Source organism: Sus scrofa, chromosome 4 (genome assembly GCF_054392235.1).
Source record: "Sus scrofa isolate SSC_HxYL_T2T_F1_AM1 chromosome 4, Sscrofa_HxYL_maternal_Yorkshire_Landrace_v2.0, whole genome shotgun sequence".
Lineage (NCBI taxonomy): Eukaryota > Metazoa > Chordata > Mammalia > Artiodactyla > Suidae > Sus > Sus scrofa.
This window is the reverse complement of record NC_139386.1, coordinates 97,447,589-97,473,967: the sequence shown is the minus strand read 5'-3', so window position 1 is coordinate 97,473,967 and position 26,379 is coordinate 97,447,589. Positions and strand designations below refer to the sequence as shown.

At 43.3% G+C, this 26,379-nt stretch overlaps 1 protein-coding gene and 1 pseudogene across 2 annotated transcripts; one reads left to right on the top strand and one right to left on the bottom strand.

Annotated features, from left to right (window-relative positions):
- Window positions 1-450: 450 nt before the first annotated feature.
- Window positions 451-24,950, bottom strand: LOC102162420 (SLAM family member 9-like). Of its 2 annotated transcripts, none has more exons than XM_021089632.2 (6): window positions 24,796-24,950; window positions 18,393-18,770; window positions 7,591-7,887; window positions 6,123-6,242; window positions 5,847-5,935; window positions 451-5,595 (listed from the first exon to the last, which is right to left on the bottom strand). In XM_021089632.2, exons 1-6 carry the CDS (start codon window positions 24,866-24,868, stop codon window positions 5,512-5,514), a joined length of 1,041 nt encoding a protein of 346 aa, XP_020945291.2. In that variant the 5' UTR covers window positions 24,869-24,950; the 3' UTR covers window positions 451-5,511. The 2 variants fall into 2 exon arrangements, with proteins under 2 accessions (XP_020945291.2, XP_020945290.2); XM_021089631.2 differs by having other exon boundaries at window positions 6,018-6,242; window positions 24,796-24,925.
- Window positions 10,875-11,284, top strand: LOC146404046 (multifunctional methyltransferase subunit TRM112-like protein pseudogene; annotated as a pseudogene).
- Window positions 24,951-26,379: the final 1,429 nt, after the last annotated feature.

Here is a 26,379-nt window from a genome sequence, read left to right as displayed (position 1 = left end):
TTCCCTGGCTAGGGGTCTAATTGGAGCTGTAGCTGCCGGCCTACACCACAGCCACAGCAATGCAGGATCGGAGCCATACCTGCGGCCTACACCACGGCTCATGGCAATGCCGGATCCCCAACCTACTGAATGAGGCCAGGGATTGAACCCGAGTCCTCATGGATACTAGTTGGGTTCGTTAACCAATGAGCCACGACAGGAAGTCCAAAAATGATAAGCTTCTTGCTGGCATAAATGTGACTGTATCTAAAGCACAGCTCTGATTATGTCACTGTTCTGTTCAAAAATTTTAATAGCTGATCTTTTGTCTGGTGAGTGCTATAATCTGATGATATAGAGAAAGAGACAGACCTTTGAAGATAACCACAGTTGACTTAATGGATCATCAACATTTAGATATTCTTTATATCCACCTAAACACAAATGAATACATATACACACACACACATATATATGTATATAAGTGTATTTATATGCAATTCCAGGATAACACTACACACGCTGTTCCAAAATACATTTAATGTTCATAGACACCTTCCAATTGAAATGTATAAAGATGCACTCTACCATTTTCATTTACTTATTTTAAAAATGACTATTACTTTTTTAACATATGCATACTTCCATTCTTTTTCAGATTCTTTCCCCATATAGATTATTGCAGAATATTGGGTAGGGTTCCCTGTTATACAGCAGGTCCCCGTTGGCCAGTCATTCCATGTACCACCATGCGCATATGCCAGTATCAAACCCCCAGTCCATCCCTCTTCTTCACTTGACCTTGTTGGTAACCATAAGTTTGTTTTCAAAATCTCTGAGTCTGTTCCTGTTCTGTAAAAAAGTTCACTTGTATCCTTTTTTTAGATTACATGTATAAATGATATCATACGATGTTTATATTTCACTGTCTAACTTCACTTAGTATGGTATCTCTAGGTTCATTTTTATTCCTAAAAAATATCCCTTCATATGGATAGACTACAATTTATCTAATCAATATAATGTAGTGGCCAAGACCAGAGCCTTTAGAATCTGACTGCAATGTTGAATCAGGGCCCTTTCCACTTATTAGCTATGTGACTTTGGGCAAGTTCATTAACTTACCAATGTTGCAATTTCCTGGGAATAGTAATGATATCTGCATACTAGCATTTGCAGGTTACTCTTTGAGACCTAATTTGCATGTTTATTGTAGAGGACAGCCTGGATTAAGTGCATCCTGCCTCACATCCTTGTGAGCAGTTCTGAGGGTGCAGTATTAAATAGGGGGAATGGGGAAGATAACATTTATACGATGACCTGAAGGACGTGAGGGAATAAGACATATAGACACCTGGAAGAAGAAAATTCCATACAGAAGCAAAGCTCGGAGACAGGAGCATGCCTGTTGTATTAAAGGGATAAAAAAGAAGACAAGTGTCTTAGGGTGGATTAAAGGAAAGAAGGAGTATGAGAAATGAGGTCAGATGGTGCTGGGCTTTTCAGAAAAAGTGGAAGTGAAGGAAGAGTACTCAGCTAAGGAGCAATAACATGAAACTTACATTTGAAAGGATCAGGTTTTCTTTTTTTTCCCCCCTCCCTTTTTAGGGCCACACTCTCGGCATATGGAGGTTCCCAGGCTAGGGGTTGAATCAGAGCTGTAGCTGCTGGCCTACACCATAGCCACAAGCAACGTGGGATCCGAGCCGCACCTGCAACCTACACCACAGCTCATGGCAATGCCAGAAGAAAGGATCAGTCTTGATGCTATTTTGCGAATGGTTCTTTAAGGGACCAAGAACAGGAGCAGGGAGATTGAGACTATTGCAGTAGCCCAGCTGAGAGGTGATGGTCATAGTGGGTCAAATAGAAAGAGACAGGTAATTATGTTATGTATATGTATGTGTATATACATATGAAATGAAAAAATAATCAGCATTTGCTGAGAAAGTATGGGGTGTGGAAAAAAAAGAATGAAATCAAGGATAACACCAAGGTTTAGTAGCCAGAACTAGAACAAGAATAGAGGTAACATTTATTGAGTGTATGGGAAGCATGTTAAGAAGTTCAAATTTATTTATTTATTTATTTATTATTTTATTTTATTTTATTTCCAGGGCCGCAGCTGCAGCATATGGAGGTTCCCAGGCTAGGGGTCTAATCAGAGCTACAGCTGCTGGCTTACACCACAGCAACAGCAATGCGGGATCTGAGCCGTGTCTGCAACCTGCACCACAGCTCACGGCAACGCTGGATCCTTAACCCACTGAGCAAGGACAGGGATCGAACCCGCAACCCCATGGTTCCTAGTCGGATTCGTTTCCGACGCGCCACATCAGGAACTCCAAGAAGTTCAAATTAAGACATGTTAGACATCCAAGTGAAGATGTCCTGTAAGCAGTAGATATTTTAGGTAGACAATAGGGATAAAAAATAAGAGGAGGATGGACTGCAAGAAGCTTAATGAAGATTAGCTCAATTGCACATGGTGATTGGTTAGGTATCTGGGATGAGGGAGAAGAAGGAGTCAAAAATTGAATGAAGTTATGATCCTCTGTGGTCCAAATCATGCCCCCACTATCTACACCCAGGAGAAAGCCTTGGGAGTACTTCCCATCTCTAGATTTTATCTCTTCATCTGTGTAATAGGGATCTCTGCTCACAGAATTGTTTAAGGTCTAAATGAAAGACTCATGGAAAGCCTATTGAATGTTGAATGATTTTATGAATAACACTGCAAATAACACTGGATTGAAGATGGTGATGACACCTACAACCATCTTACATGGAAAAGAAGGCCTTGGACAAAGACCCAAGAGGGGGAAACATCTCCTTTTGAAATGTCTCATCTGCATCAAAAGTCAAGGTCTCTCATTCTATGTCTCACCCACCAAGGCCCCACTGTCTATTTAAGGAGTAGTTCCTTTTGAACCACCATCTGCTCCATATCAATGGAAATACTGAGACACCTCAGTCAGAGCCTACTATCCTTGGGAGAGGAACAAATGGAGGATAATCCCATCTGAATACACTAGGATTCCAAGGTCGTCAGTGACTAAATGGTGAAGGGTAAGGTATGACCTTTGTTGGATGAAGACTTTGCTCTGCCACCAACTAGTTTAGGATGTCAGTTTTCTGTTCTGCAAAAGGGGGAATAATAATACTAACTCTAGAAGGTCCTTGTACAAATTAGAAGAATAATATTTCCAAAGTGCCTGGGACAAAACTTAGTTTGTTATAGGTTCAGAAAACCCAGGTCCCTTCATTTTATTTTATTTTTTTCTGATTGTGGTGAGGTGGTACTGGCTACTGGATGGTCACATCTTATAATGCTCTTGGGCATATTGGCATTAAGACACAGCCATGACCAGTTACCTGGGAAGTCTATGAGGCCATGGTGCCTATCTCTCCCTCAGTTTTTTGCTCCACCTGAGGGACTGGAAACCAGGAATGGAGTCCTATTATAGATTCGTCCACCTCCACTCTCACCCATCTATCATCCAGGAGGCTCCTAGCATTGCTTCATAATGTCCAGGCCCTTGGCAGGGACCATGTTTAGACAGTCTGAAGGCAGATATGAGTTGGCCAAGTGGAACTGAGCAAGGAAGGAAACCAACTGACCCAGGAATCTGGGTCATCAGACAAGCCATAGCAGCTCATGGTCCTAGATTAAACCCACTTGTGACCCAAGATCTGTGACCCAAGGCAGGAAGCAGGGGCTTCTAGGACCTGAGGACGCTCAGGGAGGGGAAGATCTCCCCCACATTGTGGTGCAGCTGAAACATCAGTGTGAAGCTGGTGGTGGGGTGGGGAAGTCCTCACCTCAGCCCTCTGGGCCAGGCAGGTCACTGGAGGTCATCATGTCCATTTTTGCTTCCATGTGGACTCACCACCAGAAAGACCTTCAGAAGTCTCTATGCTCTGGGTTTCAGTCTGCGAGTCCCTCAGGAGTTGGGAAGAAGTGTTGTCCAGACCTTTTATAGGGGGTGGTGCTTGTCCTCTTGGCATTGGCTTCATACAGCCCCAGCATTCTCCAGAGGGAGCCCCGGGTGAGTCCTGCAGGGAAGACTCATGACCAGTCCAGGGAAGACTGTAGCAGGTACCTTACTCATGGTTAAGGTATTAGAAAAGGTCAGAATTGGGAGAGACCATTTCTAAACCTTTAGGAACCAGATAGGTTCCATGGAACACGTGGTTTGGAAGGGGGCTTTGGGCAGGATGGTGGGATTCCAACAGATAGCAATGGGAACAAGGAACAGGGAATGAAAACCATCATGCCAGGTAGAGGGATGTGAGAGAGGAAAGAAGAGGCTGACCTAGAATCTGAGACCCGCAGGGCTGGAGGCGGGGAGAAGTTCAATAAACAAGCCTGGAGAGGGCTGGTTCAGACCATCCCACAAACTTCACCCCTTCCCATCCAATGGAAGCTTCATCAAAGGGAGGGGGTGGGGGGATATTACACTTCCATTATGATGACTAAGTACCGCTATTCCACACAGGGAAGGGCTGAGGCTGTTTTCATAGGAACACGACTCCCAACTTTGGGGTTTTGGGGTTATTCTCTGAGAAACATAAGGCTTAGAAGGGCCTGAAATAGTACAAATTCCTCTTCCCACTTTTTAAAAAATTTTTTAATTTTTTTGCTTTTTAGGGCCATGCCCATGGCACATGGAGGTTCCCAGGCTAGTGGCTGAATCAGAGCTACAGTTGCCGGCCTATGCCACAGCCACAGCAACAGAGGATCTGAGCTGCATCTGCAACTTACCCACAGCACGGCAACACCAGGTCCTTAACCCAGTGAGCGAGGCCAGGGATGGAACTCTTGACCTCATGGTTCCTAGTCAGATTTCTTCTGTTGCGCCACAATGGGAACTCCTCTCTCCCCACTGTAAAGGTGGGTTTTGGGCCCATGGGCCAAGGCTGAGGCCGAAGGCTAGGTTAATACTGGGGTCCAGGAAGAAGGTGCATAATGTGCACTAGATTCTCTTCCCAAAACAAGCACGCACATGGCCCCACACCCATCCTTTGCCTTACACAAGCTGTAAAAGAATCCTTGGGCCAGTCCCTTTATGGGCTCTCACCTGCCCATGCTGCCTCCATGGACTCCTGACTCAGCATCCAGCACCAGTTAATAATTTTCTTGGTTAATAATTACCTTCTCTGTGGTGTGGACAAAACTTCCACATAGTCCCCATGCCTGGGCTCGTGTTCTCAGAAAGACACACACCAGCCACGCGGCAGAGGCTGTAGGGGTCAACACGTGCACAGTCAGGAAGGTCCTCTTTGGGAAGCTTCAGGAGAAGAGGGGTCTGGACAGAGAAGAGGCACTCAATTTGCAGGTGTGAGGATCCTGAGAGGGAACAGAGCTTAAGGAGGTGCTAGAGGAAGTGATAAGGCTACATATTCCCAGAGTCAGCCGTGAGCATCAGGGTAAACCAGACCAAAGGCAGCTGGAGCTGGACCAGAGCTGGAAGAGGCAGGTGTCTGCAGGGATCAAACTCCTAGGAGCGCCGATTCTTCTGTTTCCTCCAATTAAATTATCTTCATAGCATGGCCTGGCTTACAGACTTCACTGTAGATAGTAGTGAGAGGCCCTGAATGTTGTTCACTGACACCCTGTAAATGCAAGACAAAGTGTTCCTGAAACAGCAGGAACCCTAGAAGGACCAGCATAGAACCAATGCTGCCGACATGCAATGCTTATGAATTTCCCCCAAGTGCCCAGTACTACTTTGGCTTCAGATAAAAACTTTCTTAGTTACTATTGTTGGTTGTCCAGAAAGAGTTAAAGAGGCAGTAAGGACAGAAACAGCAAGGACTGAATTTGACAAACCCAGGCCTAAGTGAGCACAGCTTCCAAGTCTTACCATGTACAAGCCCTCTTGAGATTCCTGCTGGTTCAGCTCCACATACTGGATGCTGTCATCATCTTTTTGGTCCTCTGGTGATCCTGCACCTGAGTGATGGGCAGAGTGGAGCTTGAATCTGGACTATGGACATCTGTACCCTCCCCCACTAAACCATATGGCCATACCCACCCTCTACGGGGACATTCCCCAGGTAGAAAAATGCAGGAGAAAGGCTGTCAAGGGTCCAGTGAGGAAAAAGTGGTATCCGGGTATGGGAGGAAAAGTGCAACCTGCCTCTTCTCATCTCTATCTTCTTCTTTCCACATTTCTTCCAAAAACACAGTCCAGATCCCAGGATCAGCAGCAGAACCACAATGGCTCCTAGGGAGCCAGCAATGGGCAGTCCTTGAGAACCTGTTTTTCTTACACATAGACAGCAAATGAGTTAAGGTCAAGAGAGACTCTGACATGCCCATTGCCAAGGGAAGATAGAGAGGTTGAGCAGGTTGAGAGGTCTGAAAGAATCTGGTTCAGAAGCTGAAGAGGGAAGAGTATGGCAGGTTCATTCAACCATATCCTGAGTTCCTGCTGGGTGTCAGGAATACTGAGATGAACAAGATGTGGCCACTCAAAGGGAAGACTGAGAAAATACTAAAGTCTGCCAGCCAGTGGGATTGCAGTGAACTAGAGGTTTGCTCCTTACCCAGAGGTCTTCAGGGAGGGCCTGGCAAAGGGGTGATGCTTAAACTGACTTTGAGGAATGAGTAAGGGTTTACCAGATACTCTGGATGGGCATAGTATTCCAGGAGGGAGGAGCACTGCAATCAGGAAATGGCCGTGTCGGATTTCCCGTCGTGGCTCAGTGGTTAATGAATCTGACTAGGAACCATGAGGTTTCGGGTTCCATCCCTGGCCTTGCTCAGTGGGTTAAGGATCTGGCGTTGCCATGAACTGTGGTGTAGGTTGCAGACGTGGCTCAGATCCCGCGTTGCTGTGGCTGAGGTGTAGGCCGGTGGCTACAGCTCCGATTAGACCCCTAGCCTGGGATCCTCCATATGCTGTGGAAGCGGCCATAGAAAAGGCAAAAAAAAAAAAAAAAAAAAAGACGAAAAAAGAGAAAGTATTAAAATTTCAGGAGAGCAACGGCAGATTTTAAACCAATCATGGTCCCCTTCTTAGGGCAGAGCCATGTGTGAGTGTGTGTTCACATGCCCACAGATCTGAAGTGACTGAAGAAAATCCTCTATAAAGAATAAGACAGTTAAGTCAAGGACACTGAGTGAAGAAGGGCTGAGGGTAGCGGCAACAGCATGTCCAGAGGCATAAAAGCTTGTACTAGCAGGGCAAGTTCTGGAAACTATAAGCAAGCAATTCAGTGTTGAGTATGTGAGACCAGAAATGTGGGCAGAGGAATGTCTGAGCCCTGAATCCTGCAGGAAGTTGTGGAGGTCAGACTTGAGGAAAAGGCACAAAAGACCCAATATGATTAGTTTCCAAAAGACCATGCTGAATGCACAATGAACACTGAATGGGAGGAGGGAGAAGTATTGGAAGGCTAGCCAGGGAAAGGGGGTTAGAGTAGATCATGGATGTGAGAGACATTCAAGAGCAAAATAAGTTGAACTTATGTCTCAGTCTCCTGTATGGAGTGACCAGGTGGAATGTAGTGCTAATAAAAGGGCAGAAAGAAAACCCTGAGCTCTTAGACCCCAGTACTATCTGAGCTCTAAAAGTGCCCTCCCCTCTGGTAGGTTGCACTCACCATGGGCACAGACTTCCCCAAGACCTACGGTAGCAGTTTTCTGGTCCATCTGGTTGCTGACCACGCAGGTGATACTGGAGTAGGGCTGACTCAGGGGCAGCCTCACAGCCAGGGTGTGGGAGTTTGAGGCAGGTCCCAGTGTCCCTGTCTGCTCCAGCTCCTCAGGGATGTACTCCCTCTTCCAGGTCACATTCAGGTCCTTTGTGGCTCCTCTGGGCCCACACTCCAGGGTGACATTGCACCAGCCTGGTGTGATGGATCGTGGCCCAGCCAGAATCTCAGGACTGGGTATAGGCTCTGGGGTAGGAAACAGTAGAAGAATGAAACTTCAGATGTATGGGGAATATTATATCGCAGTTTAGTACCCATTTCTTCAATGAAGCCCAGGTTTATAAGAAAGCCTTATAAGGAAATAGGGTGCATTTTATATTTAAAATACAATTTTCCTAAAGCTAAATATTCAGCAAAAGACAAGGAAGGGAAACACTGGGTTAAGCCCTAAGTGATTTCAATAGATTTAACAAGCCTTAAAAATCATCCTTAAGAGGGAGTTCCCATGATGGTGCAGCAGGAACGAATCTGACTAGTATCCATGAGGATGCAGATTTGATTCCTGGCTTTGCACAGTGACTTGGGGATCTGACGTTGCCGTGAGATGCAGTGTAGGTCACAGATGTGGCTCAAATTTCTCGTTGCTGTGGCTGTGGTGTAGGCTGGCAGCTGTAGCTCCCATTTGATCCCTAGCCTGGGAACTTCCACATGCCATGGATGTGGCCCTAAAGAGAAAAAAAAAAAAAAAAAAGATCGTCCATAAGAAAATACAATCTGGATTCCATCTTCTCAAAATTGGAATTTTCCCCAGAAAACACTTAGGAGGAAGCTTGGGGTAGAAAGGCTTGTTCTGGTCCATGGCCCTTGCCCTGTGTCTCCTGCTGAGATTAAGCCTGAGACAACACAGCCCTTATATCTGGAAGCATATCTGGTCACCTCTGGGAGGCCAGAGAAACACCCCATGCTTCCAAAAGTGGAGATATTTGTGGGAGATGTATGGTAACATCTAAGAATGACAACTTCAAGTGTGGTTAGAACATACCAGTCAATTTGTGGTATAGACAGGAAGTGAAGTAACAGATTTACAAGCTGGCCTTAGGAATCACCTGAGGACCTAAAAGCCACTTTCTCCATAGAAGGATGTTTCCCTATGCAAAGAGGGACTTTAGAGAAAGAGAATTCACTAAGTGGGTTCCTTAATAAGTGATGCAGTGTAAACTTCCTCCCATATGTATGTGGCCTTTAAGAATTGGATTTGTAGTGTCTTTTCTGAATGAGACTGGTAATGAGTTGGTTCAGAGTGAGAAGACAGGGTTTGGGGGAATTAACTACACTTGGATTTCAAAATTGTGATGGAGAATAACGGTCTCTCAAAGATGTTCATGTCCTAATTCTTGGAGCCTGTGACTATGTTACTCTATAGGAAAAGGAGAATTAAGGCAGCAGATAGAATTAAGGTTGCTAATCAGAGATTCTGAATATCTGGATGAGCAAAATGTAATCACAAGCATCCTAAAAAGTGAAAGAAGGCAGTGGTGCCAAGAAGACAGCAGGCTTTGTGATTTAACAACTACACACAGACAGAAATGGCTTTGTGAGAGCACTTGAACCCAGTTGGAAGGTTCTAGCAGGCTAGTGGACCACAAAATTCTAGATCAGCCACAGGGTAATAGTAAGAAGAGTAGCTTCGATTTACCTCATCACCTTAACTCCATGCCAGCAGGACTAAGATTGAAAGATTTATGTACCCCTAGCCTGTGGCTTTTCCCACAGGGGAAACAGAGGATGAAGTTAATGTCCAGCTTCTGCAGAATTGGGGGGCACTGCCTGGGTGTCTGCTTCTGTCTTGCTGCATCCAGAACAGTGAGGAAATCAGTACGGCTGGGTGGTCTGTGGGTAGCTTAGAACATAGATATGTGGCAGGGACTCAAAGAACCTGGGACACATGTCCCTGCAGTTCATGTCTCACATATCCCCACTGATGGTGACCAATGCAACCCTGCTGTCAGCAACCCACATTCCCCTGCAGCTGAAGCCTCAAATCTTCCTGCAGTTTCAGGTGGATGTATTTTTCTCCCAAAGCTGGTCCTTCAAGACTGGAAGGTAACTGCTTATTCAAATGCACAGACATCAATGCAAGCCTACAAGGAGCATGAAGAATCAGGGAAACATGACAACAGGAAAGGAAAAAATAAAGCTGCAATAACCAACGTCAAAGAAATTGAGATCTACAAAATGCCTAACAAAGCTTAGTGAGCTAGAACACAGAGAACTAAATGAAATTTGGAGCAATATGAGATTTTTTTTTTCTTTTAGGTCCACACCCGCAGCATATGGAGGTTCCCAGGCTAGGGGTTCAATCGGAGTTACAGCTGTCAGCCTATACCACAGCCACAGCAACATCGGATCTGAGCTGTGTCTGAGACCTACACTACAGCTCATGGCAAAGCCAGACCCTTAACCCAATGAGTGAGGCCAGGGATTGAACACGTAACCTCATGGTTCCTAGTCAGATTTAGTTTTTCATCACTAAATCTGTCTTAGAAGAAATGCTAAAGCGAGGTCTTCATGTTGAAATGAAAAGATGCTAAAAATATACAAAGTCAAATGAAAGTATAAATCTCACTGGCAACACAGACAAATGCAATATGAGCTATTATAATAATATTATGTAATTTGGTGCATAAATTACCTTTAACCTTAACAGAAAATTTAAAAAACAAAGGGGTTAAGAATAACTATAATAGAGGAGTTCCTGTTGTGGCTCAATGGTTAGTGAACTCGACTAGCATCCATGAGGACGTGGGTTCAATTCCTGGCCTTGCTCAATGGGTTAAGGATCTGGTGTTGCCATGAACTGTGGTGTAGGTCACAGACATGGCTCGGATCCTGCGGTGCTGTGGCTGTGGTGTAGGCCGGCAGCTATAGCTCTGATTGGACCCCTAGCCTGGGAACCTCCATATGCCACAGGTGTGGCCCTAAAAGACAAAAAGACAAAAAAAAAAAAAAAAGAATAACTATAATAGAAACATGTTAATGGGTACAAAATATAAAAGATATAAGTTGTGAAATGGTAGCATAGGTGTGGGGGTAGAAGTAAAAGGGTAGAGTTTGTGTATGTGATTGAAATTAAATTGTTTGTTTAAAATGGACTGTTGTGACTATAAGATATTTTATGTAAGCCTCATGGTAACCACAAAGAATATACTTAAAAAGATACACAAAATAAAAAGATGGGTTCTGGGTTGGTGAGAGCCTGTCTTGGTGACATAAAGTTGCTCATCCACAACCCGCTGAGCTTGCCTGTGCAGTTGGGGTGGGGACCCGTGGCTTCTCCCTATGCCTCCAAGTCACCGAGGTCTGCATCAGCTCTGTGGAGTTCAACTTTGACTTTGTGGCATGGACAATACCCAAAGTAGAGTAGGCAGTGCTTCTGGAGGTAGCTGACACCTTGCATCTGGTTGATGTGCCCAAGAGCCAATTTAGGCATATGAGCATGATGAGAATTTCTGGGGAAGATGCACCATGTGCTGTTTGGAGGTAGATATGTTGGACCCTGTAGTGTCCAGAGTCTGGATGTCTATTTCCCACCAGTTGTGGGATCCCCAACACACTGATGACTGATGAGGAAACCAAGACTTAAAACCATTCCAGGCACCAGTTTTTCATTCTGTGACTGTGCACATCTTTGCTTCCATTGTTTACATATCTCTTGTTCATGGGTTCTGTTCTGTGTATCCCCAACCCTTGGCCCAGTGCCACATCAAACACAGTGTCCTTGAGCTCAGTATTATATATTTTTCTCATTAAAGTTTCATAACCCCCCCAAAAAAGGAAAAAGGAATTTAGAGCATATTAATACAGAAAAATCATTAAATCACAAAGGGAAGAAGAAAAGAACAGAAGAACTATAAAACAGTCAGAAAATAAATAACAAAATTACAATTCTAAGTCCTTACAATCAATAGTTTACTTTAAATGTAAATGAATTAACTTTTCCAAACAAAAGACATGGAATGGCTGAATGAATACAACAAGATTTGATTATATACTGTCGACAAAAGATTCACTTTAGATTTAAGGGCATACATAGGCTAAACATGAATAGATGGAAAATATATTTCATACAAATAAATGCTAACTAAAACTGAGCAGGGAGTCTATACTTAGACAAAATAGACTTTAATAAAAAAACTGTAACTAAAGACAAAGAAGATCATTATATAATGATAAAAAGGTCAATTTAACAGGAAGATGTAACAGTGATAAATATTTATGCACCCAATATTGTAGAACCTAAATATATAAAGAAAACATCCACAGACAAAAGAAATAGACAGCAACACAATGATAGTAGACTTGAATACTTTGTTTTCTGTAATAAATAGAACATTCAGATAGAATATCAAGAGAATAGCAGACTTGAACAACACTGTAGAACAAATGGACCTAACCAACATATATAGAATATTATACCCAACAGCAGCAGAATACACATTCTTTTCTAAGAAAAAGAAAAAAAAATAAGCCTTATGAAAGGCAGTAAAAGAAGTACTAAGAGAAAAGGTTATAGTGATAAACATTTACATTAAAAAATAAGAAATATCTCAAATGAAAAACCTAAATTTACACCTCAAAGAACTAGGGAACAAAGAACAAATTAAGCCCAAAGCTAGCAGGAGGAAGAAAACAATAAAGATTAGGCAGAAATGAACAAAATAAAAGAGTAGAAAGATAATAAAAAATTCAGTGAACCTAAGAGTTTGTTTGTTGAAAAGATAAACAAATTGACAAGCTCTTAATAAGATTAATACATATGTCACAAATGAACCTATTTATAGAAAAGAAACAAAACTCATGGAAGGGAGAACAGACTTTTGGTTGCCAAGGGGGAGGGGGAGGGAGTTGGGTGGACTGGGAGTTTGGGGTTAGTAGATGCAAAGTATTGCATTTGGATTGGATAAGTAATGAGATCCTGCTGTGTAGCACAGGGAACTATATCTAGTCATTTGTGATGGAACACAAGGGAAGATAATGTGAGAAAAAGAATGTGTATATATTTATGAGGGGTCACTTTTCTGTACAGCAGAGATTGACAGAACATTGTAAATCAACTATAATAAAATTTAAAAAAGAAAAAAGAAAAAAGAATCAAAGAAAATCAGCAAATGAGACATTATAACTGATGCTACTGAAATGAAAGGGATCATAAGAAACTATTATGAACAATTATACATCATCAAATTGTCCATTTTGATATTTTCCAATATTGTCCAATACTTGCATAAGAAATTGATAACTTCTTAGAAACATAAAACTAACAAGGCTGAATCAAGAAGAAATAGAAAGTTTGAACAGAGCAAAAATAGAAAAGGGGTTGAATCAATTAAAAACCCCCAATAAAGAAAAGCCCAGGGTCAGTTGGAGTCATGGGTGAATTCTATTGAACAGTTAAAGAAGAATTAATCAAACTCTCCCTCCCCTCCTCCCCCTCATTTTTGGCTACCCTACAGCACATGGAGTTCCTGGGCCAGGGATCGGATCTGAGTTGCAGTTGTGACCTAAGCCACAGCTGCAGCAATGTCAGATCTTTAACCTGCTGGTCTGGGCCAGTGATTGAACCTTCATCCTGGCACTGCAGAGAAGCCCCCAATCCTGTTGGAAGATTAGATTAGGAACTCCTAATCTAATCTTTCTTAATTCTCCTCCCAAAATAGAAGAGGGAACACCATCAAACCCATCTAATGACGTTGGCATACTCTGATACTAAAGTCAGATTAAAACACCACACACAGGAGTTCCCGTTGTGGCGCAGTGGTTAACGAATCCGACTGGGAACCATGAGGTTGCAGGTTCGGTCCCTGCCCTTGCTCAGTGGGTTAACGATCGGGCGTTGCCCTTGCTCAGTGGGTTAACGATCTGGCGTTGCCGTGAGCTGTGGTGTAGGTTGCAGACGCGGCTCGGATCCCGCGTTGCTGTGGCTCTGGCGTAGGCCGGTGGCTACAGCTCCGATTCAACCCCTAGCCTGGGAACCTCCATATGCCGCGGAAGCGGCCCAAGAGATAGCAACAACAACAACAACAACAAAAAGACAAAAAAAAAAAAAAAAAAAAAAAAAAAAAGACAAAAAAAAAAAAACACCACACACACAAAATGATAGGCCAATATCCCAGATGAACATAAATGCAAAATCCTTAACAAAATACTAGCAAACTGAATTCAATACCACACATTAAAAGGATCACACACCATGATCAAGTGGCATTTAAACCAAAGATACAATGTGGTTCAATGTATGCAAATCAATAATGTGATAACCACACTGACAGAATGAAGGGCAAAGTCACAAGATCATTCAATAGATATAGGAAAGGCATATGACAAAAAAAAATCTATAGTCTTTCATGATAAAAACTCACAACAAATTAAGAATAGAAGGTGCTTATCTTAACACAATAAAGGTCACATAGAAAGCCCACAGCTAACATTATACTCCATGGTGAAATATGGAAAGTTTTTCCCTCTAAAATTAAAATTAGGGATAAGGCAAGTGTGTCCACTTGAAACTATTTTTTTTTTTTTTTTGGTCTTTTTGCCATTTCTTGGGCTGCTCTCGTGGCATATGGAGGTTCCCAGGCTAGGGGTCGAATCGGAGCTGTAGCTGCCAGCCTCCGCCAGAGCCACAGCAACTCGGGATCCGAGCTGCGTCTGCGACCTACACCACAGCTCACGGCAACGCCGGATTGTTAACCCACTGAGCAAGGGCAGGGATCGAACCCGCAACCTCATGGTTCCTAGTCGGATTCGTTAACCATTGCGCCACGATGGGAACTCCCACTCGACACTTTTATTCAACTTAGTACTAGAAGTTCTAGGCACAGATATTTGGCAAGAAAAAAGAAATAAAAGGCATTCCTAATTGGAAAGGAAGAAGTGAAATTTGGAGTTCCCGTCATGGCTCAGTGGTTAACAAATCCGACTAGGAACCATGAGATTTCGGGTTCCATCCCTGGCCTTGTTAAGGATCTGGTGTTGCCATGAGCTGTGGTGTAGGTTGCAGAGTCGGCTTGGATCCCGCCTTGCTGTGACTCTGGCATAGGCCGGCAGCTACTGCTCTGATTGGACCCCTAGCCTGGGAACCTCCATATGCCGCAGCAGCAGCCCAAGAAATGGCAAAAAGACAAAAAAAAAAAAAAAAAAAAAAAAAAAGAAGTGAAATTATCATTAATTACAAATGGCATGATCTTTTATGTAGAAAAACTTAAAGATTTAACAAAAATCTTTTTAGAACTAAGAAATGAATTCAGTAAAATTGCAGGATACAAAATCAATATACAAAATCACTTGTATTTCTGTACATTAGCAATGAACTATCTGAAAAGGAAATCAAGAAAACACTCCTACTCACATTTTAATCAAAAAGAATAAAATACTTAGGGATAATCTTAACCAAGAAATGAAAGATCTATACACTGAAAACTATAAGACATTGATGGAAATTTTAAAACACAGAAATAAATGGAAAGATATTAAATGTTTACAAATTCAAAGAATTAATATTGTTAAAATGTCCATAGTATCCAAAACAGTCTTTGGATTCTATGCAACTGTCTGAAAATACTTATGGAATTTTGCAAAAATAGAAAGAAAACAATCCTAAAATTCATGTGGAACCACAAAAGACCCCAAATAGCCAAAGTAAATTAGAACAGGAGGTATAAAACTGGAGGCATCACATTTCCTGACTTCAAACTATAGTATAGTGCTATAAATAAAATCAAAACAGTGTGGTACAGAGATAAAAACATACACATAGACTAATGGAATATAATAAAGAGCCTAGAAATAAACTCATGCATATATGGTCAACTGAATTTGGACAAGAGCACCAGGAATTCACAATGGGGAGAGGAGAGTCTTTTCAATAAATGCTATTGGGAAAACTGAATGTTCACATGCAAAAGAATGAAATGGACTCATATTATACAATACACAAAATCAACTCAAAATGGATCAAACAACTACAAGTAATACTTGATACTGTAAAACTCCTAGAAAAAGACAAAGGGAAAAATCTTGACAATCACATTGGCAGTAATTTTTTGGACATGATACCTGAAGGATAGGCAACAAAGCAAAACCAATGGGATTATAGCAAACTAAAAAGATTCTGCACAGCAATAGAAACATCAACAGAATGGGAAGGCAATCTACAGAATGGGAGACAATATCTGCAAACCACATATCTGATAAATGGTTAATATTCAAAACACAAGAAACTCATACAATTGAATAGCAGGAAACCAAATTATTCTATTAAAAAAGAACATATGCATTGAATGGACATTTGTCAACACAAGATGTAAAAATGTCCAGCAGGTATTTGAAAAAATGCTCAATATCATTAATCACCAGGAAAATACAAGTCAAAACCACAGTGAGTATCACCTTAACACCTGTTGTAAAGGCTATTATCAAAAAAAGAAAAAAAATATGTGCTGCTGATGATGTGGAGAAAATGAGACCCTTGTACATTGCTGATGGAAATGTAGGTAAACTGGCATATTATTCAGCCTTACAAAAGGAAATCCTGGAGTTCCCTTGGTGGCTCAGTGGTTAATGAACTCGGCTAGTATCTATGAGGATGCAGGTTCGATCCCTGGCCTCTCTCAGTTGGTCAAGAATCAGGCATTGCCGTGAGCTGTGGTGTAGGTCACAGACTTGGCTTGGATCCTGCATTGCTGTGGCCGTGGCAAAGGCCAGCAGCCACAGCTCTGATTAGACCCCTAGCCTGGGAACCTCCATATGCTGCAGGTGTGGCCCTAAAAAGACAAAAGCCAAAAAAAAAAAAAAAAAAAAGAAAGAAAGAAATTCTGCCTTTTTTGACAACATGGATGAGTCAGACATTATGCTAAGTAAAATAAGCTAGAGAGATAAGGACAAATCCTACATGATATCACTTATATGATGAATCTAAAATAATCAAACTTATAGAAGCAAATGTAGATGATCCATGTCAGGGTCTGGAGGGAGGGGGAAAAGGCAGGTATTAGTTAAAGGGTGCAAGGTTTCAGTTATACAGTATGAGTAAATTCTAGAGCTCTATTGCATGGCCTAGTGCCTATAGTTAACAATACTATATAATTTATAATTTTGCAGAGAGTAGATCTTATGTTTTTTGCTGTTACCCAACAAAATAAAAGAACAACAATAGTAATAAATTAAAGAGGGTGGGAGTAAACTTTTGGAAAACATGAATTTGATTATGGCATAAGTTATGATGACAGTTTCACAAGTGTATACTCATATCCAAATTCATTGAGTTGTATAGATTAAATATGTATAGCTCTCTGTATGTCAATCATACCTCAATAAAATGGTTTTTTGAAAAATAATATTAGCTTCATCCTAACAGCACCTCAGTTGTTTGATTCTGTCACCACCATTTATTGATATGAACATTTAGTATTTACTATCTAGATTTAATTTCTAGATTCCATTGTTTAATATCTATGTTTTTTGAGAACTCCACATTTTCAAGGGCTTCCTAACCTCTTTCCATTGCTTTTTTTTTTTTTTTTTTTTCTTTTAGGGTCGCAGCTGTGGCATATGAAAGTTCTCAGGCTAGGGGTCAAATCAGAGCTGCAGCTGCTGCCCACAGCCACAGCCACAGCAATGCAGGATCCAAGCCTTATCCTTGACCTATACCATAGCTGGTGGCAATGCCAGATCTTTAACCCACTGATCGAGGCCAGGAGTTGAACCTACATCCTCATGGATGCTAGTCAGGTTTTAACTGCTGAACCACAATGGGAACTCCCTGTAATTGTTAACTACAACACTGAATATGGTTTATTTGTGACAGACCCATAATAAAAGCACTCAGCAAGAGCAAGTAAGAGGGACGCAATGTAAGAAGACCTTGACCAACTGCTGCTAATTTAAAGATGGAGGAAGAGAGGATACCAGCTGTGCAGGCAGCCACATGAATGTAGAGAGGGTAAGAAATAGAGTCTCCCCTTGAGCGGCCAGGTAGGCACTGCCTGCCAATACCTGATTTGGCCCTGAAGGAACTGTGTCTGACGTATGACCTACAAAATGGTAAGATAATAGATTTGAGTTGTTTTAAGACACAGAGTTTATGATAATTTGTTACTGTAATGATAGAAAACTAATACAGAAATTAGGTAACCCAGAAAAGAACAATGTTATTACAAAAATTCCCATTTTCCTCAAATTTCCATTTTCCTTTCCCAAAACACTGAATTGATTTTCTCCTTGTGGATTTCATTTCTACATTCCTTTTGTGGCTAACTTACATACCTTATTATCAGGGGAGAAAACAGAATCTGAAGGTTGGAGTTTTTTTTTTTTTTTTTTTTTTTGTGTGTGTGTGTGTGTCTTTTTGCCATTTCTTGGGCCACTCCTGCAGCATATGGAGGTTCCCAGGTTAGGGGTCCAATCAGAGCTATAGCTGCCAGCCTACGCCAGGACCACAGCAATGCGGGATCTCAGCCGAGTCTGTGACCTACACCACAGCTCATGGCAACACTGGATCGTTAACCCACTGAGCAAGGGCAGGGATCGAACCCACAACCTCATGGTTCCTAGTTGGATTCGTTAACCACTGCGCCACAAGAGGAACTCCTGAAGGTTGGAGTTTTAAGGAAATCTGGCAAAATGAGGCCTATGTGCCCCTCCTAGCACAAAAGGAAGTAAAGCATGGAACTGGGGTGAGGGAGGTCACGTACCATAGACAGTGAGGTGGAAAACATGGGTAAATTCTACTCCTTCAGTGAAGATGCCTCGAGCCCGGTACAGCCCACTGTCCTCGGAGGTCAGGTTCTCAATCTTCAGGGACGTCATGTTGGGCACATGGACCCTCTGCTGGTACCTGTCCTGGAGGTTGACCCATATTGGAGCTTCCCCAGGACGGACTCGCAGCAGGACTCTGTACTCTGACCCAGGACCAAAGCCCCACGCAACCTCCTCCGGCTCAGCGTCTTGATTCTTGGGCAAAGGAAACAGCACAGAACCTCCTCGGATCCCCTGCAGAGGATAAGGAGCTCCAGAATCCTGAACTCCAGGACCAGGACCTCCATCACTATTGGTCCCACTGCTGTAGACGCCTAGGGCATTGGAAACAGGAAATATGTTATTTCCTCAAGGATAAAGATGAGAACCATAGAAACCTCTTTCTAATGAAATCCATCAAATATAATCCACTGATCTAGACAGACAGCCTAGTATAATAAATTTGAAGTGGTTGCCAGTATCAAGTCCTGGTTCTAGTGGAATATAACCTTGAACAGGGACTGAACTTGCCAATCTGTTGTTTCTTACTTGCCTGATAATGACAGTGAAATTAAAGGAGATCAAAGGCCTCTAGCAGAGTTTCTGTCAATATGAATGCTCAACTGTAGGAGGAACCTCTAAAGTGTCTTTCAGAGGTCCCCGGCCCCCCATTCATATCTTTGCACAATACTCTCCCCTGGAGTGTGGGCTGCACATAGTGACTGGATTCTAAGGAACAGAACACAGCCCACACGATGGATGTTATATAGTGATACTAGCTTATAGGAGACTGTGACTTCTTTCTTTCTCAAACACACATGTTCTCTCTCCTTTACTCTCTTTCTTGCTGTCTCTGAGGAATCCAGCTGCCATGTCCTCAACTGCCCTATGGAGAGGCCCATATGGCAACGAATTGAGGGAGCTTCTGGCCAACATCCAGGGAGGAACTGGGGTGCTCAGTCCAATAGCCACAGGAATTGCCTCCTATTAGCAATCACACAAGTAAGCTTGGAAGCAGATCCTGCCCAGTTGACCTTTGAGCTGATGCAGCCCCAACCAAACTCTGACTTCAGTCTAGGAGACCCTGAGCCAGGGGACCTGGCTGAACCACCCCTGGACGCTGACCTACAGAGACTGTGAGACCACACTTGGTGGTGCTTAAGGCACTAAGTTTTGGGGTGACAGGTCACACAGAAGTAGATACCTAATACAAATATGAAGGCTGCTCTCCTTTCCTGCTCCTTCTAGGCATTGTAGTAGTCAGTCAGGGCAGGCTAGGCTGTGCTGTGTAACAAACAGTCACTATATCTCAGGTCTTAGAACAAGGGGGGTTTACATCCCCCACCACAAGTCCCATGAGAGGGTGAGAGAAGGGTCCTGTCACACATGGTGAAGCCTCTACACCTTGTAGCTGCACCCATGGAACCCGCAGTGTCCTCACAGGCTCTCAGCCCCACAGCAGGGAAGGGAGGCAGGAGAGTCAGACAGGGGTTTCACTGCATCTACCCAGAAGAAGCATGACCTCTGCTTATCCTTTTGGTCAGCACTGGTCACAAGGTCCTGGCTAACTGCCAGGGATTAGGATATGTGGGGAGCAAGTGATGATTTTGTGAGCTCTGCTGTCTCTCCACCAAGAGAGAACTTCCCCAGCCAGAGCACCAGTCCCCAAGAGGCTGCAGTGGGCCTTTCTGCTCAGTCAATTCCCTACAGAGCTGTGACCAGTGGGCACGTTGCCCTCAGGGCCACTTCCTCCAGAGCCCAACCTCCCCGTTCAGACACAGGCTCTAGGATACCTCATGATACCTTCTGTTCTTTCTGAGGACCAAGATAGGACAAAATGGGATGAAGGAATGTGCTGCAGAATGACACTATCCTGAAAAATGGACAATCTGCTTTTTTTCCCTGCAGGTTGGGTTTGCTGCTGCCTTTCAGGGCCACAGACCTCTGTCTAGTTTGTTGAATTCTCCTTATCAAGACTGCCTCCGCCCTGCGGTACTTAGCGCCATTCCTGGCTCTCACTAGAAGCAGAGACTAGGTCACGCCCGTATTCATATATAGAAAAATTTAAGATCTTTCTATGCAGGGCTTGGGACTGTCCCAAGGTAGAGAGGATGGGACACAGCCCAGGGTGAGGTATTTAAGGTGTCCTTTGTCACTGGGCTCTGAAATACTGACTGTGACAGCAGATGTGCATTGCTGTCAAGGTGTAGGCAGAGGGAAGCCATCTGGTCCTGGACTTTTGTTTGCTGGGAGTTTTAAAAATTACTGATTCAATTTCATTGCTGGTAATTGATATGTTCATATTTTCTATTTCTTCCTGATTCAGTCTCGGGAGATTGTACCTTTCTGAGAATTTGTCCATTTCTTCTAGGTTGTCCATTTTATTAGCGTATAGTTACTGTGGTAGTCTCTTATGGTCCTTTGTATTTCTGCGGTGTCCGTTGTAACTTCTTTTTCATGTCTGATTGTATTGATTTAGACCCTCTTCCTTTTTTTCTTGATGAGTCTGGCTAAGGGTTTATCAATTTTATCTTTTCAAAGAACCAGTTTTTGGTTTCTTTGATCTTTTCTTTTCTTTCTCTCTCTCTTTTTTTAGTTTCTATTTCATTTATTTCTGCTCTGATCTTTACAGTTTCTTTCCTTCCACTAACTTTGGGTTCTGTTTGTTCTTTCTCTAGCTGCTTTAGGTATAAAGTTAGGTTGTTTATTTGAGATTTTTTCTCGTTCAGAGATAAGATTGTATCACTATATACTCCCCCCTTAGAACTGCTCTTGTTGAGTTTCATAGGTTTTGGATTGTTTATTTTCATTTTCATTTGTCTCTAGGTATTTTAAATTTCCTCTTTTATTTCTTCAGTGATTCATTGGTTGTTTAGTAGCATATTGTTTGACCTCCATGTGTTTGTAATTAGAAAAGTTTACTTGCACACTGAAAACAATGGGTTACAAAGTTGCTTCAAATAAGAGTTAAAAGTGCACTTTTTCCCAAAGGTAAGCACTGTTATTGATGTGTCTTCTTTCTGGCCTTTATTTATCTAGTGACAAATGCTGGAAACTCAAATAAACACAGGACATTATTTTTAAATTCATTTTAGCATTGCTAATGACCTGTATGTCTGACTCTTCTTTTGAATTGGTTATAGTATACTATTGGTTCCTCCATTAATTAATAGGCAAAATAAAAGTATTCTTTAATACCCCAGTCAACATCGCATTCCAAGTTAATCTACCATTTAAATATATAATTTTCTGTGCAAAAAAGGACATCACATAAGTGCTTTATTTAATTTGGGCCTCAAAGTACAAAACTTCGTTCCAGCAGGGGGAAATGTGCCTTAAGATTTACTGGGGGACAGTATTTCAGTCTCCAATGTGGCACATACTTAAGGGATTTTCACTGGCTAACTGTGACCAAAATGATGTTTTTGTTACTCCCCAATAGGAGAGGTAAGAAAGGGTCACCATCTGGGAAAGAGGGGGGAAGAAGCTGGTATTTTCTGCTAAATGAACATGTGCAAAACTCTGGTGAAGACTAAGTTAGCTGCTTCTAAATGGAACAGCTGTAGCATGCTTTCCAGAGTGTGGTTTGCAGGCATGTTTCCACCCACATGTGGAAGGAGATGATGGCCAGAAGGTGCCCTAAGCAGGGTCACTAGCTATCAGTCCGTGTCAGGATACTGGAATAAGACAGAAAAGGGTGAAGAGACCTAGCAGAGGTTTTGGAGTCCCCGCAGAGAGGACTCCAAATTCCAGAACATTACAACTGGGGAACACTTGAAGGGATCTGCCCAGACCCTTCCTGTCACAGAGGAGGAAGCTCCCCAGGGGTGACCCTGGCCTGGGTCACACAGGGCAGAGCCAGACCTGGAGCCAGGGCCTATCCCTCCCTGCCCAGTGCTTCTCCCCTGCGGGAGCTGCCCATCAGCTCTCCACCCCGGCCCCATCCTCCCCAGGAGCTCCCCCTCCCAGTATTGCCAGCATATGAGCAGCCACTGGAGGCTCACCCTCCACTGTGCCTCTCCTGGGAAAGAGGAAGCCAGCACTCAGTGGGATTTCACGAGGCAGGGACTTTGGCCACCTGAGCAACCCAGCCACATCCTCCACTTGCTGGGACTCGAGGGGACCAGGGGGAGAGGAGGCTCAGCCCTCAGACTGCAGGGAGGACCCACCCAGAAGGGCTGGGAGCCCAGCTGGAGGAAGAGGGAAGAAGACTTAGAAAGAGAAGGGAGGCAGAAGGGAGGAGCTGTGATCTACAAAAGATCTAATCCTCGAGATGAAGGAATAAAGCCAGGGGAAGGTGTGGTTGTAAGCAAACTGATTTGAAATACATTTAAATAATATAAAATTAACAATGCAATGATCAACATAAAATTTTGTCCATTTTCAGACTCTTTCCCATCATCACACTAGGAAACCAACAGTACTTCCCTCTCAACTCACGATCAACCCAAATATATTTCTTTGTGCAGTTTCCTCTTTATCCTAGTCTCTGTCTAGAGCCCATAGTGGCAGGAACTCTTTCTTCTCCAGGTTCTGCCGGCAGACATAGGGACACATTCACCAATGCTGTTCTTGCTAGGGTGAGGGGGTCCCATGGGACAAGGACTCTCCCTATCAGCAGCTTCTGTGTCTGTGGGAATTTACAGTGTGAACTGAGCCCACCCTCAGGCTTCCTTTCCCATTTCTCCTTCCAAACCTGTGTCCAGGAAAGAGTTAAAGATTTTAAGAATGATAAAGACGAATTCTTCACCCACAGCATCAACACCCTCACCCCCGCCTCCGATATGTAGAGCAATTTAGCAGTGATATTCCTCCCAATGATGCCTCTTCCAGTTCACCCAGGCTGGCCAGTCTCCACTGGAAGGTATCCATCTCACTCAGTACCGAGGAGGTTGGGATTAAGGGGGCAACCACTTTCACTCCTCCAGATCCTGTGTGACCTTGAGAAAGTCACTTTCCTTCTCTGGGTGCAGACAGTCCCATTCCTAAAATGAAATTCAAACCATTTCTCTCTCTCTCTTTCTCTCTTTCCCACTCTCTGACTCCTCCCCCCCCTTTTTTGTCTTTCTCTCTTTTTAGGGCTGCACCCATGGCATATGGAAGTTCCCAGGCTAGGGTCCAATCAGAGCTACAGCTGCTGGCCTATACCACAGCCACAACAACACGGGATCCTTAACCCGCTGAGCAAGGATAGGGATCAAACCTGCGTCCTCATGGATACTAGTCAGTTTCGTTAACCACTGAGTCACGACGAGAACTCCAAAAACTTGTTCTTTTAACTTTTTCTCCTTTACCTTCAAACCTTTTCTCTATTTTAGTCGCTGTTAGCAATCTGTTATTTTTTTTCTGCATTTCCCCTGTACTCTTATAAACACATGGGTGTATAGATGCTTTTGAATATCAAATGCTACTGTTTCCTTTAAAAAATTAGGATTTTATTATACACAGTTTTCTGCATTTTACTAAGAGAAATTCATGCATCTGACCTATGGAAATTAGAAATAACTCCCAGCCAATTGGTGCATTTTGGAGGGGTTATTCTTAGGGTATCGTAATACACTATGGTATAGATACTTCCCATCTTGTTCAACCATTTCCAAATTGATGGACAGGTCCATTGTTTCCAGGGCTATGCTCTAAAACTGTGCTTTATATCTACAGAGGGCATCATCCTAGAGAATTTTACCTGAAGCTAACATTTTTAACCTTTAAAATGAAAGCTAACACTGAGGTGGAATCCAAAATTCATAAGCTCTTTTGAGATAAACCGGAGACTTCAAGGACTCTCTCCTTCATGGTGATTTGCTAGGAGCTGAGCCCCAAACCCAGGTGGGGAGTACATGTTCACCCTCTTTGGGAAAAGCCCAAGGAGCCCGGATTAGAGTTGCTTCCTCCAGCTCAGACTTGGGATTCTCGTTGGCTCTACTCTCTACAGGACAGCTGCAGAAGCCATCAGGTCCCCTCTGGACCCAGACCAGGGGAGCCTTGTTCCCACACCTCTGGCCCCAACAGGCTAGCTTCTTTGTCTCCATCCTTTTCCCCAGGCAGCTCCAGGTTCTCCCATATTCCCTATTATTGAAGCAGAAGCAACCTTACTTCCCTGGAAAATGTTCCCTTACTGCAGCCAAAGTTGTCCCAGTTCAAGGTTCACCCTTCCCACAACCAAAAGGCCATTTTATTCTTTCCTTTCACCCTGGGGCTCTAAAGCAAGTGCACTGCATTTGAAAAATCATAACAGAATTGTTCTCCCTTTTTGTTCACCAAAGACGTCAAAGCCTAAACAGCCCTCCAAGAGGTCAGGGCCCTGCTTTGTTGGCTCTGTCCCATGTCCTTCCCTCCCCAGGAGCCTGAGCCACTCACTGAGAAAGAGACTGATGAGTCCGAGGAGCCGGGATGCCCAGCAGGGGTGGGGGTCTTCTGAGCAGGTCCCCATTTCAGGCTGCCTGCCAGCCTATTCAGCTGCAGAAGAAACAATGATGGAGGTAGCTGCAAGAGAAGAGGAAAAGCTTGAGCCCTAACTTCCCACCCTCAGGGAGGAGCTAAATAATTAGTTTCTAGCTGACCACTGGCCAGCGTATTCGTTCTGGGGAGACGGCCCTGCAGTCTAGAAAGAGCTCTTTTATCTTATCCCCAGCACATAGAGTACCTAGTCAATAAATAATTTTAGAATGAATGTATACACAATCTCACTCCATGATGTGCCTGGTATAGTGTTGTGCACCCCCACCCCATGAAGTCACAGCCAGCTTGGAGGTCTCATGTGCTCTTCTGTGCTTGCCTCAGGTAACACATCTGCCCCAATCAGCCCTGCTCACCCATGCCAGCCTATGGTCAGACACTCAAGCCCCACTTTGCAAAAAGTCTAGGCTAAGCCCTGCTTTGGTTTGGTGGCTTCCCTCTGTCTCTATTCCATTTAATGAGTCACATTTTCTTTCTGATTTTCAACATACTTTCTCAGTTGCCTAATGTAAGAAGCTGTGGGCAAAGAACAAAATTCTTTGTAGGAAGTCCCCACATCCCAACACAAACATTGGCGTTTTCATATTGCTGACATCTTTATGGCCTTCCCGGCCGTCACCAGAGCTCCCTACATACAAGGCAAAGCCAGACCCCCGCAGAGACTGTACCACAACCAAGCATTTCCCTTTAAGTCTTTGCCAGCCTTGTTCCTGCTGTCACAGGGAGGAAGCGATAGAGATCTACACCCAATTCTGGCCGCAGCCTTAGCCCCTCAAACTCCACACAATTGGCTGAGGGTCAGGCCCTGGCTCCTCCCCAGATTGGATACCCCACAACATCACAGACTCTTACTTCTCATGCCCTGGGGGAGCAGCACCATCTTCCTAACCCAGGCCATGCCTTCTTCTCACTGAATCTCCTCCCTCAGCCGTTCAGGCAGATACCACAGGACGGGCCCCATGAACATGCACTTAATTTAGTCAGGTTACTGCATATTAAACCCACTATATGGATGTGAAACCCTACTCCAAGAGGGGTTATGAGACTTGTAAAAATCACAGAGATAATCAAAAGGCAAGGTCTGGACTCTTGACCAACAAGCTTAGGACATATCCGTTTTCTGACTCTTCCCCATCATCACACTAGGAAACCAACAGTACTTCTCTCTCAACTCACGATCGACCCAAATACATTTCTTTGTGCAGTTTCCTCTTTCTCTTAGTCTCTGTCTAAAGCCCACAGCCCAAATCACAACCCCTCTCCCATCCTACTGTGTGGCTTCAAGCAAGTAAGTAAGTAGTTAAAAAATGTTAAAAAACAATTTCCTTTATAACTATAAAAACAATAATACCTTTGGGCAAGATCTGCAAGAGAAATGCAAGACTATTGCACTGAAAACTGAAAAAAGTTGTTGAAGAAGTTGAAGAGGACTTAAATAAATGAGACCTCCCATGTTCATGGATTAAAACACTTAATATTGGTAAA

Bases quoted from the DNA above. Each gene is read 5' to 3' on its own strand.
- LOC102162420 (XM_021089631.2), bottom strand. From the start codon at position 24,868: ATGGGGACCTGCTCAGAAGACCCCCACCCCTGCTGGGCATCCCGGCTC. The intron at 5,936-6,017 runs GTGGGTATGGCC...CCCATCACTCAG, and splicing joins GGGGAATGTCCCCGTAGAGG to GTGCAGGATCACCAGAGGAC. The intron at 5,596-5,846 runs GTAAGACTTGGA...TTGCATTTACAG, and splicing joins CTCAAGAGGGCTTGTACATG to GGTGTCAGTGAACAACATTC.